The sequence below is a fragment of the Exophiala viscosa genome (genome assembly GCF_022695815.1).
Source record: "Exophiala viscosa unplaced genomic scaffold EDD37scaffold_3, whole genome shotgun sequence".
NCBI classification, from domain to species: Eukaryota; Fungi; Ascomycota; class Eurotiomycetes; order Chaetothyriales; family Herpotrichiellaceae; genus Exophiala; species Exophiala viscosa.
Window position 1 is genome coordinate 327,172 of NW_026944355.1, and position 19,294 is coordinate 346,465.

The 19,294-nt window shown below is 51.6% G+C and overlaps 8 protein-coding genes across 8 annotated transcripts; 6 read left to right on the plus strand and 2 right to left on the minus strand.

Moving 5' to 3' along the window:
• Positions 1–242: 242 nt before the first annotated feature.
• Positions 243–1,768, plus strand: EDD37DRAFT_625230 (uncharacterized protein). The gene has a single exon (XM_062816221.1). The coding sequence runs from the start codon at positions 427–429 to the stop codon at positions 1,549–1,551; it is 1,125 nt and encodes a 374-aa protein (XP_062671535.1). The 5' UTR covers positions 243–426; the 3' UTR covers positions 1,552–1,768.
• Positions 1,767–3,883, plus strand: EDD37DRAFT_311646 (polycomb protein EED). Its single transcript, XM_062811336.1, has 2 exons — positions 1,767–1,954; positions 2,003–3,883. Exon 2 carries the CDS (start codon positions 2,054–2,056, stop codon positions 3,683–3,685), a length of 1,632 nt encoding a protein of 543 aa, XP_062671536.1. The 5' UTR covers positions 1,767–1,954; positions 2,003–2,053; the 3' UTR covers positions 3,686–3,883.
• A 1-nt stretch (position 3,884) lies between these two features.
• On the plus strand, positions 3,885–6,375 carry EDD37DRAFT_311647 (uncharacterized protein). Its single transcript, XM_062811337.1, has one exon. The coding sequence runs from the start codon at positions 4,025–4,027 to the stop codon at positions 5,990–5,992; it is 1,968 nt and encodes a 655-aa protein (XP_062671537.1). The 5' UTR covers positions 3,885–4,024; the 3' UTR covers positions 5,993–6,375.
• A 202-nt stretch (positions 6,376–6,577) lies between these two features.
• Positions 6,578–7,824, plus strand: EDD37DRAFT_648115 (uncharacterized protein; the record flags this gene model as incomplete). The annotated part of the gene is made up of 2 exons (XM_062817973.1): positions 6,578–6,811; positions 6,862–7,824. The coding sequence occupies 2 exons, from the start codon at positions 6,578–6,580 to the stop codon at positions 7,822–7,824; spliced, it is 1,197 nt and encodes a 398-aa protein (XP_062671538.1).
• A 151-nt stretch (positions 7,825–7,975) lies between these two features.
• EDD37DRAFT_625233 (choline dehydrogenase) lies at positions 7,976–9,830 on the minus strand. The gene is made up of 2 exons (XM_062816222.1): positions 9,535–9,830; positions 7,976–9,481 (listed from the first exon to the last, which is right to left on the minus strand). The coding sequence occupies exons 1-2, from the start codon at positions 9,623–9,625 to the stop codon at positions 8,058–8,060; spliced, it is 1,515 nt and encodes a 504-aa protein (XP_062671539.1). The 5' UTR covers positions 9,626–9,830; the 3' UTR covers positions 7,976–8,057.
• Positions 9,831–10,952: 1,122 nt separating this feature from the next.
• EDD37DRAFT_561673 (betaine-aldehyde dehydrogenase) lies at positions 10,953–12,461 on the plus strand (the record flags this gene model as incomplete). The annotated part of the gene is made up of 1 exon (XM_062813885.1): positions 10,953–12,461. The coding sequence occupies one exon, from the start codon at positions 10,953–10,955 to the stop codon at positions 12,459–12,461; it is 1,509 nt and encodes a 502-aa protein (XP_062671540.1).
• Positions 12,462–12,665: 204 nt separating this feature from the next.
• On the minus strand, positions 12,666–13,753 carry EDD37DRAFT_561462 (glucosamine-6-phosphate deaminase; the record flags this gene model as incomplete). The annotated part of the gene is made up of 2 exons (XM_062813881.1): positions 12,666–12,944; positions 12,995–13,753. 2 exons carry the CDS (start codon positions 13,751–13,753, stop codon positions 12,666–12,668), a joined length of 1,038 nt encoding a protein of 345 aa, XP_062671541.1.
• Positions 13,754–14,522: 769 nt separating this feature from the next.
• Positions 14,523–17,748, plus strand: EDD37DRAFT_311673 (beta-N-acetylglucosaminidase). Its single transcript, XM_062811338.1, has 4 exons — positions 14,523–14,728; positions 14,786–14,904; positions 14,984–17,499; positions 17,552–17,748. Exons 1-4 carry the CDS (start codon positions 14,685–14,687, stop codon positions 17,663–17,665), a joined length of 2,793 nt encoding a protein of 930 aa, XP_062671542.1. The 5' UTR covers positions 14,523–14,684; the 3' UTR covers positions 17,666–17,748.
• Positions 17,749–19,294: the final 1,546 nt, after the last annotated feature.

Sequence of the window (19,294 nt, forward strand, 5' to 3'; positions counted from 1 at the left end):
TAATTCGTTCGGACGAACGCCGATAGTCAGTAAAATGTTCCCGGCTTGTAAAGGTAAGAAAATGGGCCAAATATCGAAGCAGATGGCCCCTTTACCATACAGCTTCATCTGCTTATACATTTTGGCAAACATGGTGTTTGCTGACTATGCCGTGTCGGAAAGTGGTTGCAGAAGTTCCGAGCCGTTGTAAAGAGTGAAGAAAGAAGAGAAGGACGGGAAAAGGATGAAATGAGTTTGATGGCGGTCGCCTTATCATCACGTGTTTACGCGTCGACAGGGTGTGCGCCCAAAGTCAAAGGTCAGCAATACGAGAATCAAGACATGGACAATTTCCCCCTCGAATCCTTTTTATGCCGGCATTGATGCATATAAGTCGAGTCTGCGCAAGAGAGTGGTCGTTCCCTCACTATGTGATTGCAGAACAAAATGGAGAACTGCTTCTATGAGACGTCCTGGCTTGTCCACAGCATCCCGAAGTTGACGGCGCCATTCACAGCCTTGTTGACTCCACCATCAACACACGAACAAGCGAGGCACAGATACCAGCTTTCGACACATGCCGATACCTTTCGAGATGCGCTGAGTCAGGCTCGCCCTCACTACGAGTTTGAGGAAGAGAAGGAGAAGCTAGGCGTGTTGAGACAATGCAAATGGACCAGACTTGATGGCGACGTCAACGAAGCGGCTCAGTCCGATCATGCTGGAAGAAAACGAAAGCGAGCAGACTCAGTGATCAATGGATCCGTGGACCAGGGAGTCCTCATCTCACTTGTCTACGAGAAGACGACACACAAGTTCATATTGTACACAACAAACAACAACGCTGCTAAGCGCAGCCGGTCATTGCCATGGACACAGTCTTGCTCGAGATCGCGAAACCCAACAGCCATCCTCCTCTCGAAATCCTCTCCCTCCGCAGTACGATCTCTGACGAACTACTTGTACGACACATTTGCCCTCGACAACATCCACCCTCTCCAATTGCCCTCGGCATTCATCCAAGGCACGCTTCAGCGCTACCTTTCCAGCATCTACTCATCGTTGGAAACGGCTTCAACCTCGCAGCAAGCCCGGGTACAGGACATCTTCATCAATGTCATCAGCACCGTAAAGGTTCACATAGCCTTCTCGGCGCCAGTGGCACCACATCTGAAATCTCTGGAGCTGGCCATCGCACCCTTCGCAGTCCTCAAGGCCATGCCAGAGAATGGGAAGTCTGACAAAGAGTACTTCATGGGAGCAATTTCAAGCTACATTCACGCAACTACAGGGCTCATACTGCCTGTTTTTGATGACGAGGAGGGATCTGATGACGGCAGGCACGCCATGGAGGTCGACAGCTCGAAGCCTGAGGCACCCATGAAGATATCGAGAATCTCAAACGCTGCCTACGCGATCTCGTGCGACCACAGACTCAAATTTGTGCTCAGAGCCGTGGATGTTGTGGAAGGGTCCGACACACCAGGGGAGAACTGCGTCCGAAAGGCAAATCAGGAGGTGTTGGATGCTATTGTAGCAGAGGCAGCGCGTCAAGCGGCGGATGATGAATGATTTATGATCAATTGGAGGATTGAGCGATACGGAACGTCCCTTTTGTACTATAGGAACTATGCGATTCTTGGTTGTATGATGTGAAGAAGACTAGAGAGACCAGTGGGCGTAAAGATGGGATGAAGCGTGCTTGATTGGGTTATAGTAACGCGTCGAAAGAATTGATGCCGGCTGCGCCGCCAAGAACATAAGACGTCCATGTTCCTCCTTTCTATTGTGCTATAGCAGACCAGCTGTAGAGCGAGGAGGTTCGTCAAGAACAGGAGTTAAGCCTCGTAGTTGAGTGCATACTTTAAGAAATCTTTTTTACAGGTCGGCAGCCAGGACGCATTCTCCTCCACCAGCAAACTTCAAGCACAACAACACGACCAACCACGCGCTGCCACCACCTTCAACTTCTTCTGTATGGGCTCCCACGAAGAACATCTGAATCCTCAATCATATTGAATAGAGATGCAAATCGCCCGACATTTGCCTCCGCTTGGTGCTGTGTTGCGATACTATGGCCTCTCAGGCAGTTTCAAGACAGTCCTTCATTCTACCAAAGCTCAAACACAAATTCAAATCTGAACCAGAGACGGATCGCTTCGCATTTTATGATGTCAAGTTCTATCCGTATTCGCGACCTCCAATTGAGGAGCCTGTGTTCGCGGTCGTCAGCCAAAGAAAGGTATACATTGGTCGTCTGTCCGCTCAGAGCAATGCCAGCATGACCATGTTGCACGAGTTGGTGGATCAACAGGAAACAGATGATCCCAACTCCCCTGGTCTGAACTCATGTTCATGGTGCTACATTGACCAACAGAGACCTCTTCTGGCGGTGGCAGGAGGATCCGGTCAATTGAAAGTCATCGATGCGGTCGAGGGAGACCTGTTCACGACATTGGTCGGCCACGGTCATGGAACCATCAATGACATTGCCACTCATCCGCGTTACCCATGGATTGTCGCGACCGCTTCGATGGATAAGAGCCTTCGAATATGGGATCTACGACGGCATGCAAACCGCTACGAATCATCGACCATCATCATATGTGGTCAAGCAACAGGACACTGTGAAGGTGTATTGTGTGTATCCTGGCATGCCAGTGGCCGCTATCTGGTCACAGGCGGTCACGATCAGAGAATATGTGTCTGGACGATACCTGACCTAGATGATAAATCAAGCTTTTGGCAACATATTTCTCCAGAGCACAGAAAGCGAAGCTCCGATGATGTTTTCACGATATATTATCCTCACTTTGTCAGCTCAGCAGTGCATTCCAACTTTGTGGATTGTGCAAAATTCTTTGGTGATTTGATCATATCAAAAGCCGCAAACGAGAACAAGCTTGTGCTTTGGAAAGTGACCGGGTTTGATTCTCGACTTCCTCCTCCCGACTCTACAACCGCACCCAAGGTCGAAGAATACCTCGACACACGAAATGGTTTCATGCGATCCATCATCACCAGAGCTGATGGAGTGGCCAATGTGGATGTGGCGAAAGAGCTTGAGGACCAGCCTCTATACGAGAGGCTGTTGGAATTCGAGACCCCACGAATCGAACAGTTCTATCTTCGGTTTGGCCTCTCAATGCCGTCGGCAGCCTATCCAGATCTCCACCCAGTCCTAGCGTTTGCTAATGCGCACTCCGAATTGCGCTTCTGGGACCTGGAGCGACTGGCCCTCGGACATGCTGGAAGCCTCGAGGATGGTAAAAATGTACAACCAACGAAAAGGAAACAGAAAGGGATTGCACGCACTATCAAGCCGCAGGACCGGCTAAAACGTACCAGCAGCACTCCGAACCTGTACAAAGAAGAGTCGCCAGTCTCATTGGACTCAACCCCAAGTTCTGGGTTGTGGCCCAGGCAGAGCTCGACTGAAGCAACTAGCGAAACATCATATGCGGTAGTCACTCCTCAATTTCTTCGAGACCGCGATCGATACCCCATCCACAACGCGCATGAGCCCCTCAAGCCTCACGCCAAAGTCTCACTGGTCGAGTTGCAATTTAAGAACGTTGCATACTTCAATGCCAGAGCTGCTGACTGGAGCCCTTGTGGCAGGTGGTGTATAGTGGCCGGTGAGTCCGCAAGAGTGTCTTCTACAGGAGTTGAAGGTATTGGGGGGTTTGCGGTGCTATATCGATGAGTCCATGGTTTCTAAGCCGGAAAATCCCACGCTGCAGCAAGAGATTTAGAGAGAAAGTTTTGACGCCGCTGATGACAGAAGGGCTCGGGGGCTTTTAGTTAAAGAGTACCACAGTATCGGGTACCTGCAGATTATATGGACCTTGTGGGGAGTTTTGTGTGTTCCCAATGTCCCTAACAAGCCAGCCCCTCCTTAAACATTAATTAAAACTGACAGGCTGCATACCAGCAAAAACAACACACGCGACAACTTGTTCAAGACATAAAGAGGTCAGCAGCTGGCCCATACTTCCGGTCACTGCGGTATCTCGTTGTCGCTGGCCCCTGGCCTTCCATCACGATGGAAGGTGATGGCCCCGTCGCGCCTGTACCGCCATCGCAAGTTCAGAAATTCATGCGCTACCGCTCAGTGCGCAGAAGTGCCGCCAAAGAGCACGAACCCAGCAATCCTCCCCCAATGCCACAAGCTTCGCAGACTACCTTGACACGACTACCATCGCGATATCGCCGCTCAAGTAAGTCGGCAGCCGAAGGCACTCCACTGCCCAACGCACCCCAAACCACCGGTGCAACGCATCATGCGTCAGCTCCTGTGGTCGACGCGCAACCGCATTCCACGACCGATAACTCTACGGACGATGAGTACGTCAAAGTTGGATCTACGAGAGGCCGCAGAATGGTCATAGGAAACAATGCGCAAGTTAGTTATAGCCAATCTCGAAACCCGCTCGAGCGGAGCGAGCAACGTCCAAGAACAGAAGATGAGCAGATCCGACGATCGCTGGAGATCGCTAGGGAAGAGGCTAGGCTCATTCTTGAGGGCGAAGACGACCGTGTGCGGGCTTTGCGACGAGCCGAGACAGAACGGCGGCGCACTCAGCGAGAGGTCCGGCAGGAGAGTGACCAGCCCAAGTCCCGTACTTTGGTCATTGGGCGATACACTCCCTCGGATCAGGAGAGAGGACACATCCATGCCTCATCAAATGTCGAGCCTCCTCATAAGCCAGCCGTAAGCCACAGCAGATCAATTAGTGTCGGAAAGGCAGCGAAATCACTGCCAGTGACGGCCACAAGTGATGTGGCCCCATATGATGTTCCAATGTCAGCAGTTAATGCCGGCTCAAGAAGAATAAGAATTCGATACAAGGACTCATCTCTCACCATTCCCATCACACCCTCCAGCACATGCCGGGACGTCTTGAACTGCGTGGCCAGACATGTGCACGAACCCATCAACGTCCAGACTGCAGTCCTGGTGGAGTCTTTCTCTCAGTTAGGCTTAGAGAGGCCCATACGCAGATATGAGAGGATCCGAGACATACTAAACTCGTGGGATTCCGATGAGCGCAACGACCTGGTGATCAAGGCTGAAAGCGCATATACAAGTTTAGACCTACGAGAGAGCGGAGCACCCAGTCAACAACCCGTAGGAGGGACCGTTCAAATGTATTATTCGCAGAAGCCGGGCAGATGGGATAAGAGGTGGATTCAGGTGAGAAACGATGGACAAGTCATGATATCCAAGAACGGCACCGATTCTACCAATATCTGCCATTTGTCGGACTTTGATCTCTACGACCCGACCGAGGCGCAGATTAAAATCCTCAAACCCCCGAGAAAGATGTGCTTTGCCCTCAAAAGCCAGCAGAAGCCATCCCTATTTCTGGAGGGAGCCAACTATGTTCATTTCTTCAGCTCGAAGGACCAAGCAATCGTTCTTCCGTGGTATCATGCCGTCCACGCATGGCGCAATTGGTATCTGTTCAATCTGGTTGGGTACAAGGAACCAACTCCTCCGAGTGCAGGGTCCTCCTCAAGTCGACCAAGCACAAGTCGATCGAAGGAATCAATACCAACGGTACCTCATTCTGTGAGACCCTTGTTGGAGGATGTTGGCCGACCATCTCAAGGCGATGGCTCGAGACCACTGATTGAGTTCACACCCAAGAAATCGATTACTGGGAGCAACCCCCCTACAAGTCCGAAACATTCTAAAACGAACTCGGCGCCGCCTTCCGCATTCACGCGTGGCCTTCTGGAGGGAGCTGTTCGTCCTGGTAGTTCCGACAGCTTTGAAGGGCGTGGGTTTACAGGGACCGGATTGCTTGCACGCAGTGCTAGTCGACGAGCAGCACCTGCTGATGGCAAACCGCTGATCGATTTGCAACCCACGAGTGAGTTCACGGACGGCAGTCTACTTCGGAGGCTGGAAGCGATTGCTGGTCCGCAGGTGCAGCCGAGTCACAAAATCGATCGACAGAAAGAAGGGAGAGAGATTACAATACCCGTCGGAGAAGGGTTTGACTAACACGGATTGGTGCTGGCACCAGGCGTAGGCTGAGCATGATGTTGCTCGCATGAACACGACGATATATGAACGAAACGAGACAACTCAGCCTTATGAAAAATTGAGAGCCGTCATCGAATGAACGAATTATTGATAGTTGACGACGAACATTTGCCTCCCTTACTGTACATTTCACCTGTTGGCTGTGACTGCATCCGCGGACTTCCTCGCTGGTTCGATTTGCGAGATCTGGCATCACTGGGTCATACAATCATGTCGTTCGCTGCTCACTGGTTTGCCATCGATAGATATCATTGTGCTTGGCGTCGATGACATCAACGCCCATATGCATTGCAATATTAGCTTAGTACTAGATACCGAGTCGACTGCGCAATGACCATCAAACCCTACGTTACCCAAACTAACGCATCATTAGTCGCGACTGCAGTACTGCAAGCTCTCACGCGCCTGCCATCTATTCTTATAACCTGCTACCACAAGCCTCACGTTGCAACACTCCTCATCACCATCCTCTCATTCACCTTAAGAGCGAGGATTTCCAATCCCAGCGCCTGCTTCAAGCATCCTCCACAGAACCCGCCCACCATGGCGGCGACATCCTATTCCACAGACCCTACTCTATATCTCTACACCTCTCTGACTGCCGGTTCTTCCCATATAATCACAGCCACCTCAAGATTAGAAACAATCCTCAAGGCAAACAAAATACCCTTCCGGGCACTAGATTGTGCCACAGATGAAAAGGCTCGTATGCTATGGGGAAGAAGGTCCAAGGGCAGAAAGCTTCCGGGCCTCGTAAAAGCGGGAACCATCATCGGTGTATGTTACTCAATCTCTGTACACGGGCAAATACTGACGTACTTTGCCAGGACCTAGAACAGATTGAAGAATGGAATGAGTACGGCGAGCTCAAAGAGCAGATTGCCGCAGCAGATACCGGCGTTTCCATGACAAGCACACCATCGAATCTCACCGCGGAACCACCTCACGTAAGACCGACCGCAAGCACAACCTCGTCAGGACCTCCCTCACGAGCCTCATCGGAGACTCGCCATATCTTGATTTCCGATCCCAAAGACAAAGAGAGCGAGAGCGCAGAAAAGCCCAGCGAACCTCCCCTCAACGTCGCGATGCGGCAACTAGGCGCTGAGGCCGCCGCCAAAGCAGGCCAGAAGAAAGCCGCTACGGCACAGGCAGCTAAAGCACCGACCAAACCTCCTGACAATACCGAAACAACACCCGTACCCGCGACGACCAAACTAAGTCCAGACGTAGCTGTCGAGTCACCAGAGACTGCCACGGAAGTGACTGCAGCAAAGACACCAGCCCAACTAGCCTCCGAGGGTGCAAAGAAGACGTCTGTCGATAAGATTGCGGAAGTCGAGGGCACAGCCACGACGGAGACAGAGTCGTCATCGTCATCACCATCAACAGAAGCGCAGCTCGTGGAGCAGAGGAGACAAAGTAGTATTACCAAGCAGAAGTCGCGGCTGAGTGAGTCAACGCCCCTTGAGCACAGTGAGAGTGTACTGGAGGAGGAAGACAAGAAAGAGGAAGAAATGGCGGTGCCAGCATCAGAAGTCAGTGCGGACCCGCCTATGGATATGCCGAAACAGCATCGTGGGAGTGACGTTGGGACCGCGAGTGCGGAGGAGATCAAGGCGGTTGAGAAGGAGATGCGCATCCCAGAGAGTGCCGAAGAACATGAGGTGCCGACGACAACAGAGGAGAAGGGTGTCACGAGTACGGATGAGGCGGAGGCCCAGGCCTCTGTCCCTCATGAGGAGGGTGCCAAGGATGCTGATAAAGCTGGTGTCAGTCTTGGTGATTGAGAGTTCTTTCAGCCGAAAGGAGGGCAGGTAGACGTAATGCCCGTAAGAGTGAAGGCTAGGACGGTAGGAATCGTGTAGCCGGCGGCGGCTTTCTTGTCCGTTGCAAGTAGACTACTTTTCAGATCAATGACAGAGAGCTTTGGCTCAAATGTTGGACGAACGCTGTATATTTGCTCTTTTTCCCTATATATATCGAGTTTGCCCAAGACGGTATAACTTTCACGTGAAATCGTTTACAACATCGCCCTGACAGCGCCCTCACCTTTCCACCCAGCCTCACTCGCTATAAGCTCGGCACACCGTTCACCAACAGCAAGAACGGTCAACATAGGATTGATAGTCGGCATCACCGGGAAAATTCCCGCATCCGCAATCCTCAGTCCCTTCAGGCCCCGTACATTGAGTTTGGCGTCGACAACAGCCATATCGTCACTTGCCAGGTCACCCATCTTCGTTGTGCCGGCAGGGTGGTACACCGTGTGCGCAACACGCCTGCCATATTCGCTGAGGGCCTCGTCGCTCTGGATATCCAAGCCAGGCGCGACCTCACGCTTGATCCAGTCCTTGAACGGGGCCTGTTGCGCGATCTTGCGTGCCGCCTTCAAACCGAAAACAAATGTTGCGGCATCGTAGCCCTCTGGATCAGTAAAGTATCTGAAGTCCAGCGCTGGTTTGACCTCCGGGTCCGAGGAGGTCAAATAGAGCTTTCCGCGTGAACGTGGCCGCGGAATGTTGGGCGTCATGCAGAAGGCGTCGATGGGCGTGTCGTAGCCTAGACGCGTGGTGTTGAGACAGAAGGGGATCTGGTAGCAGTGCATCATGACGTCCGCGATGTCAGAGTCAGGCAGGGCGTGAGGGTTCGTCGGTGTGGACTTGGCGCCGGCGGCGTTGGGCTGTTCGCGGCGCAGGAATATGCCGGCGTCAGAGTCCATTGTTGTTTGATTGGGAGGGACGGGCTGGTTGAGTTCCCAGATTATGATGGTTTCGGGGTGGTCGAGCAGGTTCTCGCCTACGCCTGGGATGTTTTTGACGACAGGGATGGAGAGTCTAGATAGATCTTCGGCTGGGCCCAGGCCGGATAGGAGCATGAGGCGGGGTGTGTCGACGGCGCCGGCGCACAGGATGGTCTCGGTGCGGGCGGTTAGGGTCAGAGGAGTGCCGGATTGGAGGGTGATGTTGATGCCGGTGACTTTGTCGTCGGTGACGTTGATCTTGGACACCCATGCGTTGGTCAGGATCTTGAGGTTCGGGCGCTGCTCGTCGCCCCGGAGGATTGGGTGGATGTATGCTACGCTTGCGGACGAGCGGCGGCCGTCGTCGGGGTTGTAGCTCACGGAGAAGAAGCCGACGGATGGTTTGAGGGCGCCGGTTGTAGCAATTTCCTTGTTGAAGTCGTGCACGATGGGAATGTCCATGGCTGTGCTGCAGGATTGGATCCAGTCTTTGCACAGTTGGTTGCGGTGCCGAGAGTGAACGGGCTGCACTGTGTTGCGGAGCTTGTTGAGCACGCGCATGAACATGGGAAAGGTCCAGCCTTTGGCACCCATGGATTCCCATACTTTGCAGTCGTACTCGAACGGTCGGAATGAGATTAATGTGTTGTGGCTTGAGCAGCCGCCTAGGACTTTGGCACGAGAATGGCGGATGTGTGAATTGCCTTGATGACTGTCAGGACTGGAGCTTTGATTCGAGATCATCAGCAGGACTTACCCATGGGCTGTTCGGTGGTTCCGTAGTCGTAGTCGAGTTCTCCGCCGAGAAGATTGAGCCATTGCTTCAGATCGAGGACACGGTCATCCATGAAGTCGCTGGGTCCAGCTTCTATCAGGAGGATCTTCTTGTGTGGAAGGTACTCGGCCAGCCGCGCAGCAATGACACAGCCCTAGAAGGACAAACGAGCATATTAGCGATCCATTTACCAATTGACTTTGCAGCATAACATTCTTTCTCTGTGGTAGCTTATGGTGCTTTTGGTCAGACTTACCGCTGTGCCACCACCAATGATGAGATAGTCATAGCTGTTGACCTCTGACGGGTCTAGTTGTGTGGTCGTCATGATGAATATTGGAGTATGCAAGGGAGAGACAGTATTGTGCAAATCCAAGACCAACTCCAGAATACCTTGGAGGAAGAGGTATCGCCAAATATACACCACCGTTAGATGAAATGATAGAGCCGTAGTTAACAAGATCTAAGCATCAGTATCAGTCCGACCCACATAAAATTCTTTATCAGTCCACGACTACCGCCCGGAAAATTTTAGGGCTGGCTTGAGGTCCTTTGCGCGGAGGAGGCTGTTAAAGGCAGTCCCGGCAAAACCGTGATTGATTTCACTGGGCCTTGAAGTCGCAATTGCACAGATCTGCCAAGGGCCTGACCACTCAGAAGCACAAGTCCAGCCCGGGTGGACACAGATCCTGGTTACATGAGCTTCTATTGCCCTATCATGGCGAAGAGAAAAAAGGAAAGCTCGTGCCTCTCAGGCCTTATCGAGTGAAAATTTGGTAGACGCTCCGTCCAGGATATTGTGGAGGCGAAATGGAAGCATAAGCGATGAACAGTAGCGTATGTTCAGGTTCAGATTGCCTGAAGAGGAGCTGTTTTACCCTTAGAACTGGCCCCCGGGACACGATCGAGTGGCGGTTAAGTTCTCCGTAGATATGCGGTATTGGAGCCTCTTGGCTGTCGCTTGCCGCTGGTGCAATGCCTGCAAGGGGCGAAAATATTCACGACTGACTGTGGAGAGATAAGGAGGTGGGAAGCGTGAGCCGACAGGATCATCTGCCGGGAAGGCTCTTCTATCATCTGTCATTAGAAACTCTAGGTAGTCGTCCGCCTCGTCTAAGCAGGATCGTTTTGGATGATGCTACAAACCTTGTAAGCAATACTTTTGCATTTCAAACAGTCGACAGGAGGATCCGGAAAACACTTGAGTGTCTGAGAGTCGTTACGTTGACAATCCTGGGCGTACATTGTGAAAGCAGAGGTCTATCGAAGTCGGGTTGTTTCTAGCCAAAACCAAATTGTCGGTATTGACGTCGCACGAGGCTACAAGCCGAGACTGCATCTAAATCAACATCAAGGAAAACACCATACAGTCGCAGAAAGTCTTACCTCCGGTAGGCACGATGGTGCTCAAGTCGTCTCTTCCCGACCGTCATACATTCTATGACGGTAAGCCGCAGAAGTCCTCAGAATCTGCAGGCACATTTCAATCAGTCAACCCTTCGACGTCAAAGCCCATCTGCACAATTCACACCTCTTCATCATCAGCGATAGACTCAGCCATATCAGCCGCTAAATCTGCTTTTCCTTCATGGTCAAGCACTCCACCTGTCGAGAGGTCGCGGATTCTGCACAAAGCCGTCGCCATCCTTCGCTCGAAGAATGACGAGCTTGCCAAAATCGAGACTCTTGACACCGGTAAGCCATTCTCCGAAACTTCGACGGTCGACATAGTCACGGGTGCCGATGTGCTCGAATACTTTGCCAGCCTTGTTGCCTCAGGCGGTCTGAACGGCGAGTCATTCCGACTCCGTGACTCTGCTATGGTGTACACCACGAAGGAACCGCTGGGGGTGTGTGCGGGTATTGGAGCATGGAATTATCCAATCCAAATCGCGCTTTGGAAATCTGCTCCTTGTCTTGCAGCCGGAAACACCATGGTGTACAAACCTTCAGAAGTGACTCCTCTTCATGGCCAATTTCTCGCCGAAGTCTACAAAGAGGCAGGCCTGCCGGATGGAGTCTTCAATGTTGTATACGGTGCTGGTGAGGTTGGTGCTCGCTTGACTAAACATCCAGATATTGCCAAGGTCAGTTTCACGGGCCAAGTGGCAACTGGACGAAAGGTGGCGGGTTCTGCAGCTGGAGAGATGAAGTATGTGACGATGGAGCTGGGTGGTAAAAGCCCAGTAATTGTTCTACCGGACGTTGATATTGAACAAGCCGTCGATGGGGCTATGATGGCCAATTTCTTCAGTACTGGTCAGGTGTGCACGAACGGCACTCGTGTATTCGTGCCTGAATATTTGAAGGCAGAGTTCGAAAACGTTCTGGTCCAGAAGTTGGAGTATGTTCGAGCTGGCGATCTGATGGACATGAACACTAATTTCGGACCTTTGGTAAGTGAGACCCATTACGAGAAGGTTATAGGATACATCAAACATGGAATTGAGGTGGACAAGGCAAAATTGCTGTGTGGAGGTCCTGAAAAGCCGGGGAACCTCCCTGGCCAGCTGAAGAATGGGTTCTGGGTCACCCCGACTGTTTTCAGTGATTGCACCGACGAGATGAAGATCGTGAAGGAAGAAATCTTCGGGCCGGTCATGACAATTCTGAGCTACTCTTCGCTGGACGAAGCAATCAGGAGAGCGAACAACACCGAGTTAGGTCTGGCTGCGGGAGTGTTTGGAAAAGACATCAACGAGTGTCACCAGGCCATCAAGCAATTACAAGCGGGAATCACCTGGGTTAATACCTGGGGTGAGTCTCCAGCAGAAATGGCTGTGGGTGGATGGAAGCAGAGTGGTGTCGGTGTTGAAAATGGAAGAAAAGGACTTGAAGCCTGGGTACGAAACAAAAGCACTCTGGTCGAGATGGGTGGTTCTGTACCAACCGTCTTTGCAAAACTCTGAGCACCTTCGGAAAGCACCTTGATGATACCAAAAATGAATTTGGATTGCTACAAGACTTTGCTGGCGTTGCAACCGCTTTTAGCTAGCGATCGATCAAGTGTATATCCTGCAAACCAAGACGCCATGCCGGCCCAATATCAGAATCATACATGCTACAGTCATGTCATTCTAAAACATGCCTCCATACAATGAAATGTCTCAACCTCATGCTGCTAATGTCGGTACTCGTGATCCCATTCTGTCAAACATGGAATCGCTCATATTTTTATCGTTCATGCCAATGGCTGAGTCGACCAGTCTTGAGGACATGCTGTCAGGTGTCAGTTCACCATTTTCTGGTTCTGCTTGATCCTTCTTTTCCGTGTCAATCTTCAGGTCCTTCAATGCACCTCGCCAATTCTCCGCCTTCGTCGGCAACTGCTGTTGAGGGGTGGGCACGCTTGCCTCCTCCTCTGCAGCGATGTGCTCGATGCTCTTGAAATACTGTATATATTAGCGTTGCTGGCAACATCTTGCAGAAACGCGAAACTTACCTTGACGGTCTTCACAAGCATCTCATCCGTGGCCGCGTCGTCGCAGACGATCACGGCTTGCTCATGCATTTGAAGAGCGCTAGCAGTCCACATCTGACTTACCGACCCCTCAACAATCTTAGCGAGTGCCACTGCCTTGTTCGCTCCCAGTATGATGAGCATCACTTCTCTGGCGTCCATCACTGTCTGAACTCCAACAGTCAAAGCCCGCTTGGGAACCTGATTCAGGTCGCCTCCAAAGAATCGCGAATTAGCCCGAATAGTGTCTTCCGCCAACGTCTTTACTCTTGTTCGCGAACGCAGAGATGACCCTGGCTCATTGAATGCGATATGTCCATCAGTACCGATACCTCCCAGAAAGAGATCAATGCCTCCCGCTTGTGCAATCTTTTCCTCGTAAGCGGCACATTCGGCTGCGAGATCGGGAGCGTTGCCATTGAGAATGTTGACATTGGAAGGATTGATGTCGATATGGGCGAAGAAATGTTTATACATGAAACTGTGATATGACTCAGGGTGGTCTTCAGGTATTCCCACGTATTCGTCCATATTGAAGGTCACAACGTTGGCGAACGAGATCTCACCATCTTTGTGAGCTTGGACCAGGTATTTGTAGATGATCTCTGGACTACTGCCCGTAGGCAGACCCAATATGAAAGGCTTCTCTGGCGTAGGCGCGAAGGCATTTATGCGGTTGATAATCTGTCTTGCCGCATATTTGGACGCACTGTTCCCGTCTTCTCGAACAATGAGGCGCATTTTGGAGGATTTACGTTTTCAACTCGGCTGTACTCAGTGGCAGCGAACACAGGATAGCAAGAGAATGTGCGAGAAGCACTCCAAGGCGAGGAAGAAACTGTTAGGAGGGAGTAAGCAGATCAAAGGAAAAGGACAAACCGTTGACGTAGCTGGCTTTTCAGCAGAAAGTCATGCGATGATCGTAGAGCAGGATGCGGAGAAAGCCTCATCGGCCAGTGAAAAGATTGTGTAGCCATGGGAAGAGATACGTAGCATGGAGGATGGGCTAACCAGACACCAAAGGGTTTGATTAGGTATGCAACGGTACATACTCTTGCGTATGATCCAACCACTGCATCAATCACATGGAAAGGGTCGGCCGTACCCGCCGTCTTCGAGCAAAGATAGCCAGTCATGTTGATGGATCGGATGGATGGTGAGCGGATGAAGCCTGGTGTTGGATTGGAAGATGAGATAGCACACGAGGTTGCAGAAGAGCAAATGGCGGGGCAGATAGGACCGCAGGCAGATAAGCACGTGACATTGACGGCTTTTTCCTTCGCCATAGTGCCAGTGCAACGTTACCGCCAACCGGAACTCAAGTGTTCGGATCTGGCAGGGTGGCATCCGTCACAAAACTCTTTCATATCTCTCACACCCGTCGGCAACGTTACTACAGAACTGGCGACAGATGCGACATTACCTCTGTGTCCCCCGATACCCACGTTTCCCATTCTCTCGCCATTCGCCTCTCTAACCGGCCATGCACCAAGGGTTACGCCATTCGCGGCCCCAACCACTGCGCCGGTAGTCTGTTTCTCCGTCAATCAGTCCTCGTCTCCTGACCGACTTCTGCCCGGATACAACCTTTCTCACACACACTCCAAGCCTGCATCAAACCTGTCCTTGGCCAATCAGAGTATATGTGGGCGATTAGTTGCTTCATACGGTCATGGCCCTCTCGGGGGATCTACCACCACTGTGGGACGAATCAAGGTAAATGCCGTCATCCCACGCTACCAGAATATCCACATCACTGACTATATATCACAGACAGCTCGGCCAACTGTTTATGATGGGCTTTGATGGCACTTCTGTCACTCAGCAAGTCAAGACCTTGATTGAAAAGTATCACGTAGGCTCGATTCTTCTCAAGGCTCAAAACCTCAAATGTGCTGAACCTCCCTGCTCGTGCTCGTTGCTTGCTACCGCTTCTCCTTGAGCCCCTGACTAACACTGGTAAATCAACAGCTGCCGAGCAGGCTACACAGCTTATCTTTGATCTTCAGAGCCTAGCCCGTCAGGCTGGTCATCCCGTGCCGCTTCTCATTGCTCTAGATCAAGAAAATGGCGGTGTCAACAGCTTGTACGATGAAGTGTACATTCGACAGTTTCCCAGTGCCATGGGCGTCGCAGCTACCGGTTCCAAGAAGCTGGCTAGGGAAATCGCAAAAGCTACAGCTCAAGAGTTGAGTTCATGTGGCATCAACTGGATTTTGGGACCGGTCCTTGATGTTTTGACCAATGCTCGAAACCAACCTCTTGGTGTTCGGTCAATAGGCGACGATCCTCAGGAAGTGTCGTCATTTGGGGTTGAAAGCATCAAAGGATACCAAGAAGGCGGAGTTGCAACATGCGGCAAGCATTTTCCGTCTTATGGCAACCTGGAGTTCTTTGGCGTGCCGGACGATGTGCCCACAATCACCGAGTCGCTCGAGAATCTCAGTCAAAATGCTCTTGTTCCATTTCGAACAGCGATAGCGCAAGGTCTTGATTCAATGATGGTAGGTGGCGTTGCTATGGCTTCCTCGCAGGTCAACGTGATGCATGCTTGTCTCTCGGAGCAAATTGTACGAGATTTACTGCGTCATGAAATGCGATTCGACGGGGTGGTCGTGTCAGAGTGCCTAGAAATGGAAGCCTTGAGCCGGAACATTGGTATCAGTGGCGGAACAGTCATGGCCTTCAAAGCCGGCTGCGATCTGATACTGACCTGCAGAAGTCTGTTGGTCCAGGAAGACGCAATAAATGGCCTGCGGGCTGGTCTGGATAATGGAATGATCGAACGATTCCGAGTGCAGGAGTCGGTTCAGCGGATTCTCAATATGAAGGCCAAGTATACCTCATGGGAGAAAGCATTTACACCGCCCGGGATTGAAAACCTCACCCGGCTGCAACCGCTTCATACCAACCTCTCAACCACCGCTTACAACAAATCCGTCACCGTTATTCGAGACAAAAAGCACTATGTGCCGCTCTCAAGAGTAATCAAGCCTGAGGAAGAGTTGCTCCTCTTGACACCTTTGGTCAAACCGTTACCGGCTTCAGCGTTGTTTCGTCAGCTTCAGAACGAGGCTGGCACGATGCCACACTCGGGCCGAAGTCCCAGCGTCGATGCCAACACTTCAATCATGAGTGGGGAACAAGTCTTCCGAGAGCTTGGGAGACTATTGACCAGATACCGAAACGGCAAGGTCTCTCATACCTCTTACACAGCAAACGGAGTTAGGCCTCTACACGAGAATCTCCTGAGTCGTGCGCAGGGCGTCATTGTTGTCACCGCAGATGCTGGCCGCAACATGTACCAAACTGCCTATGCAAAGCATATTTCCATGCTATGCAAGTTGGCAGTGGGGCCAGATGGCACTCCTAAAGAGAAACCTTGCGTGGTGGTTGCAGTCAGCTCACCATTCGACTTCGTGGCAGAGCCATCGATTGGCACCTATATATGCACGTATGACTTTACGGAATCTGCCCTTCGCGCTCTGGTGCAAGTTCTCTACGGCGATCTCAGTCCAATAGGGCTCCTGCCTGGCTCACAGGGCCAAAGGCCTCAAACTACTCAGTCAAGACAGCAGTGGTTGGTCGAGAACTTCAACGAAGATCGGGATTTGGCGGCATTGGATGTTCTACTCATTCAGTGTCAAAACCAATCTCTGACACATGCGGCAACGCTCAAAAACACCAGCACAAGTAATTTCCTTCTGCGAGACTCGAATGTGGAAGAAGCTCATTTCGTCGTTCGGAACAGCACGACGAAGGAACTCTTCGGGTTCTGTACGACCTACTATTTCAGGACCAGTGGCATAGGGCATATCGGAGCCATCATCGTTGACCCTGCTCGGCGAAAACTGTCCATAGGTCATTCGTTGCATGACCGAGCCGTCAGAGCTTTAGTCCAGAAAAAGGGCATCATCAAATTCCAGCTTGGGGTGAGGTTCCCAAGTATATATCTGGGCATTCCAAAGCTGGATCCCCTTGAGTTCAAGAGACTCCGCCAATGGTTTGCTAAGCTGGGTTGGAACACCTCCTTATCAACCTCAGTGGCCACTGTTGCCATACGTGACCTGACGTTATGGTCACCTCCTGAAGGTCTGGGCCAAACTTTGACGAATCCAGATGTGAAATACGATCTCGTCTATGGCGATGAGTACAACGATGTGATGATGGAGCACCTCAAGCGATGTGCCAGGACCGAGGCCAAAGGCCTCTATCAGACAGCCATGAGCAACAAGGAGGGTTGCGGAATTATCCGAGCAAAACGAGCAAGCGACCAGAGCATACTCGGATCCATACTCATTTGCCGAGCAGAATCGACCATAGCCAAGCACATACCAGCATTGTACAAACAGCCCGGCATGGCATGCATTTCATCTCCAGTGATTTCGACAAAGTTTAGCGACCAGAAGTCCCTGTTTCAAGGACTCGTCTTGTTGGGGATACGTCAATTCAAGAAGCAAGGACTGCGGAGCGTACTGCTCGATTATGTAAGTTTCCTAATGCTTGAGCACATTGGTATTGGTGCTAAATTTGTCACAGATTCGAGAAGATTTTACTCTTGACAGTTTAAAGTCCTTGGGCTTCAGCGTCACGAACAGTTTTGAAGAGATCTCCAGTGACCCAATGCAATGGACGATGATGTCAACTGCTTGAGTTGATGCACACATCTTCACCTGGTTGGCATGATCCCAATCACTATCATCGGTGACCGAGCAGAACTTTCCGCCCCATTCACGACCAATTCCTCGGATCCAGCCCAGGCTGGAAGTGCCTGGAGCTACGCCACGACAGCAATATACCATAACGAGGTCTTCCAGCGATGTCCGGGCTCAGCAGCATTCAATGCCGTGGGTCGAGACTCTTATCCGAGCACATCGGTTTGCCTGGCTTAGAAGAAAGGAATGGTTCAAGGCTTACACGATCCAAGCTCCTTCCACATATGATACTAATCACGACCATAACGAGTCAGTCTAGGTGATCCATCATATGGGCGATCTGCCAAGAAACCCTATGGACTTGAATTTATATATCCCATATATCCCATGTCTGTGCATTGCACGACTGCGATAAACTGATAATGTCGGAGATAGCAAGTATGGGGATTGGGGTGAGATGGACCGAACCGATTGTCCTTGCACCGACAGGAAGCGGAAGAGAGGGAAGGCCGGGAGGCCAATAATTGGATGATCCCGAACCAGTTTTAGTGCAATGCTGTGAGACACTAGGCCAGTTCAGGGGAAACGGGTGCACGGAGCAATCGCTCTTTCGAAGATAGTGCGCACCAGGCAGCCGCTTGCGCCGCGACTTGGTCCTGGCTCTCTATCTCGCTAGCCTCGTATGATCGGAAAATTGATTGCTGACAGGCACCGTGCACGGCAGCTGAAAAAGGGTGGCCGGCACCTCAGACAGAACCGATGCGGAGTGTCGGAGCAAGAAACCCTTGATCTGTCTGTCTCAGAGTGCGAAACCAAGGTGGACTGAGGGTGAAGCGTCATGGTGCATGGTGCGCCATCTTTCGGCATGTTCCTCGCTAGGCCCTTAGTCAGTATTCGCAAGAGAAATGCGATCTGACTGCCAGATTTCCAACAGAATCTCTGTCCCCATAATCAGCCTGGTCCTCGGCCTGCGCAGCTCAAAAGGACAGACAAGTCTGCCTGGTTTGAGATGCCTTCTCCTGTGTGACAATAACAAACAATACCGCCCCTCGGCGGAGTGACACCAGGGCATTGCTTTTTGAAGGCACTGCTGGGTGAGACAAGACAGAACAGAAAGATCACGATGATGGGTCTCTGATGTGTTCTCCGAGTTGTCTGGGGGGTGGTGAACGGCGTCATGGCGCCTTACTATTCCCGGTAAGCCTATGCGTTTCAGCCGGATATTATTATGCATGTCAGGCAGTCGGGCGCAGCGATGATCACCAAGACAGACACGGGAGGGGAAACGCCCCTCTAGTCTAGTGATCCCTGACCGGGCAGCTAAGAACTGCGGAGTTGACTGGTCGATCGGGTACAAAAGCCCTTCTCGAGGACGCAGGTCTGAACGAGGTGGAGGAAGTTCCATGATCCTTCCAGGGCCTGCTTCTGTGCATCACTGGCAAGGGGACGCATCCAGTGAATGCTCAAACCTCGGCTGAGAGGGCTGCAGTCCTCATATTCAAGTCAGCCTGAACCATTGGACTTTTGGTAGGCACGGAGATGATGCCCCTTTGAAGCCTGGAAAGCTTGATTTGATACTGTAAGATTTCAGGACAGCGTTTGATTCCTTTTGCTGGAGCGACAAACC

Coding starts and splice junctions, on each gene's coding strand:
- EDD37DRAFT_311673 (XM_062811338.1), top strand. CDS start 14,685: ATGGCCCTCTCGGGGGATCTACCACCACTGTGGGACGAATCAAG. Junction 14,729..14,785: donor CCACTGTGGGACGAATCAAG/GTAAATGCCGTC, acceptor TATATATCACAG/ACAGCTCGGCCAACTGTTTA. Junction 14,905..14,983: donor CAAGGCTCAAAACCTCAAAT/GTGCTGAACCTC, acceptor GTAAATCAACAG/CTGCCGAGCAGGCTACACAG.
- EDD37DRAFT_625230 (XM_062816221.1), top strand. CDS start 427: ATGGAGAACTGCTTCTATGAGACGTCCTGGCTTGTCCACAGCATCCCG.
- EDD37DRAFT_311647 (XM_062811337.1), top strand. CDS start 4,025: ATGGAAGGTGATGGCCCCGTCGCGCCTGTACCGCCATCGCAAGTTCAG.
- EDD37DRAFT_625233 (XM_062816222.1), bottom strand. CDS start 9,625: ATGGATGACCGTGTCCTCGATCTGAAGCAATGGCTCAATCTTCTCGGC. Junction 9,482..9,534: donor AACCACCGAACAGCCCATGG/GTAAGTCCTGCT, acceptor ACAGTCATCAAG/GCAATTCACACATCCGCCAT.
- EDD37DRAFT_311646 (XM_062811336.1), top strand. CDS start 2,054: ATGGCCTCTCAGGCAGTTTCAAGACAGTCCTTCATTCTACCAAAGCTC.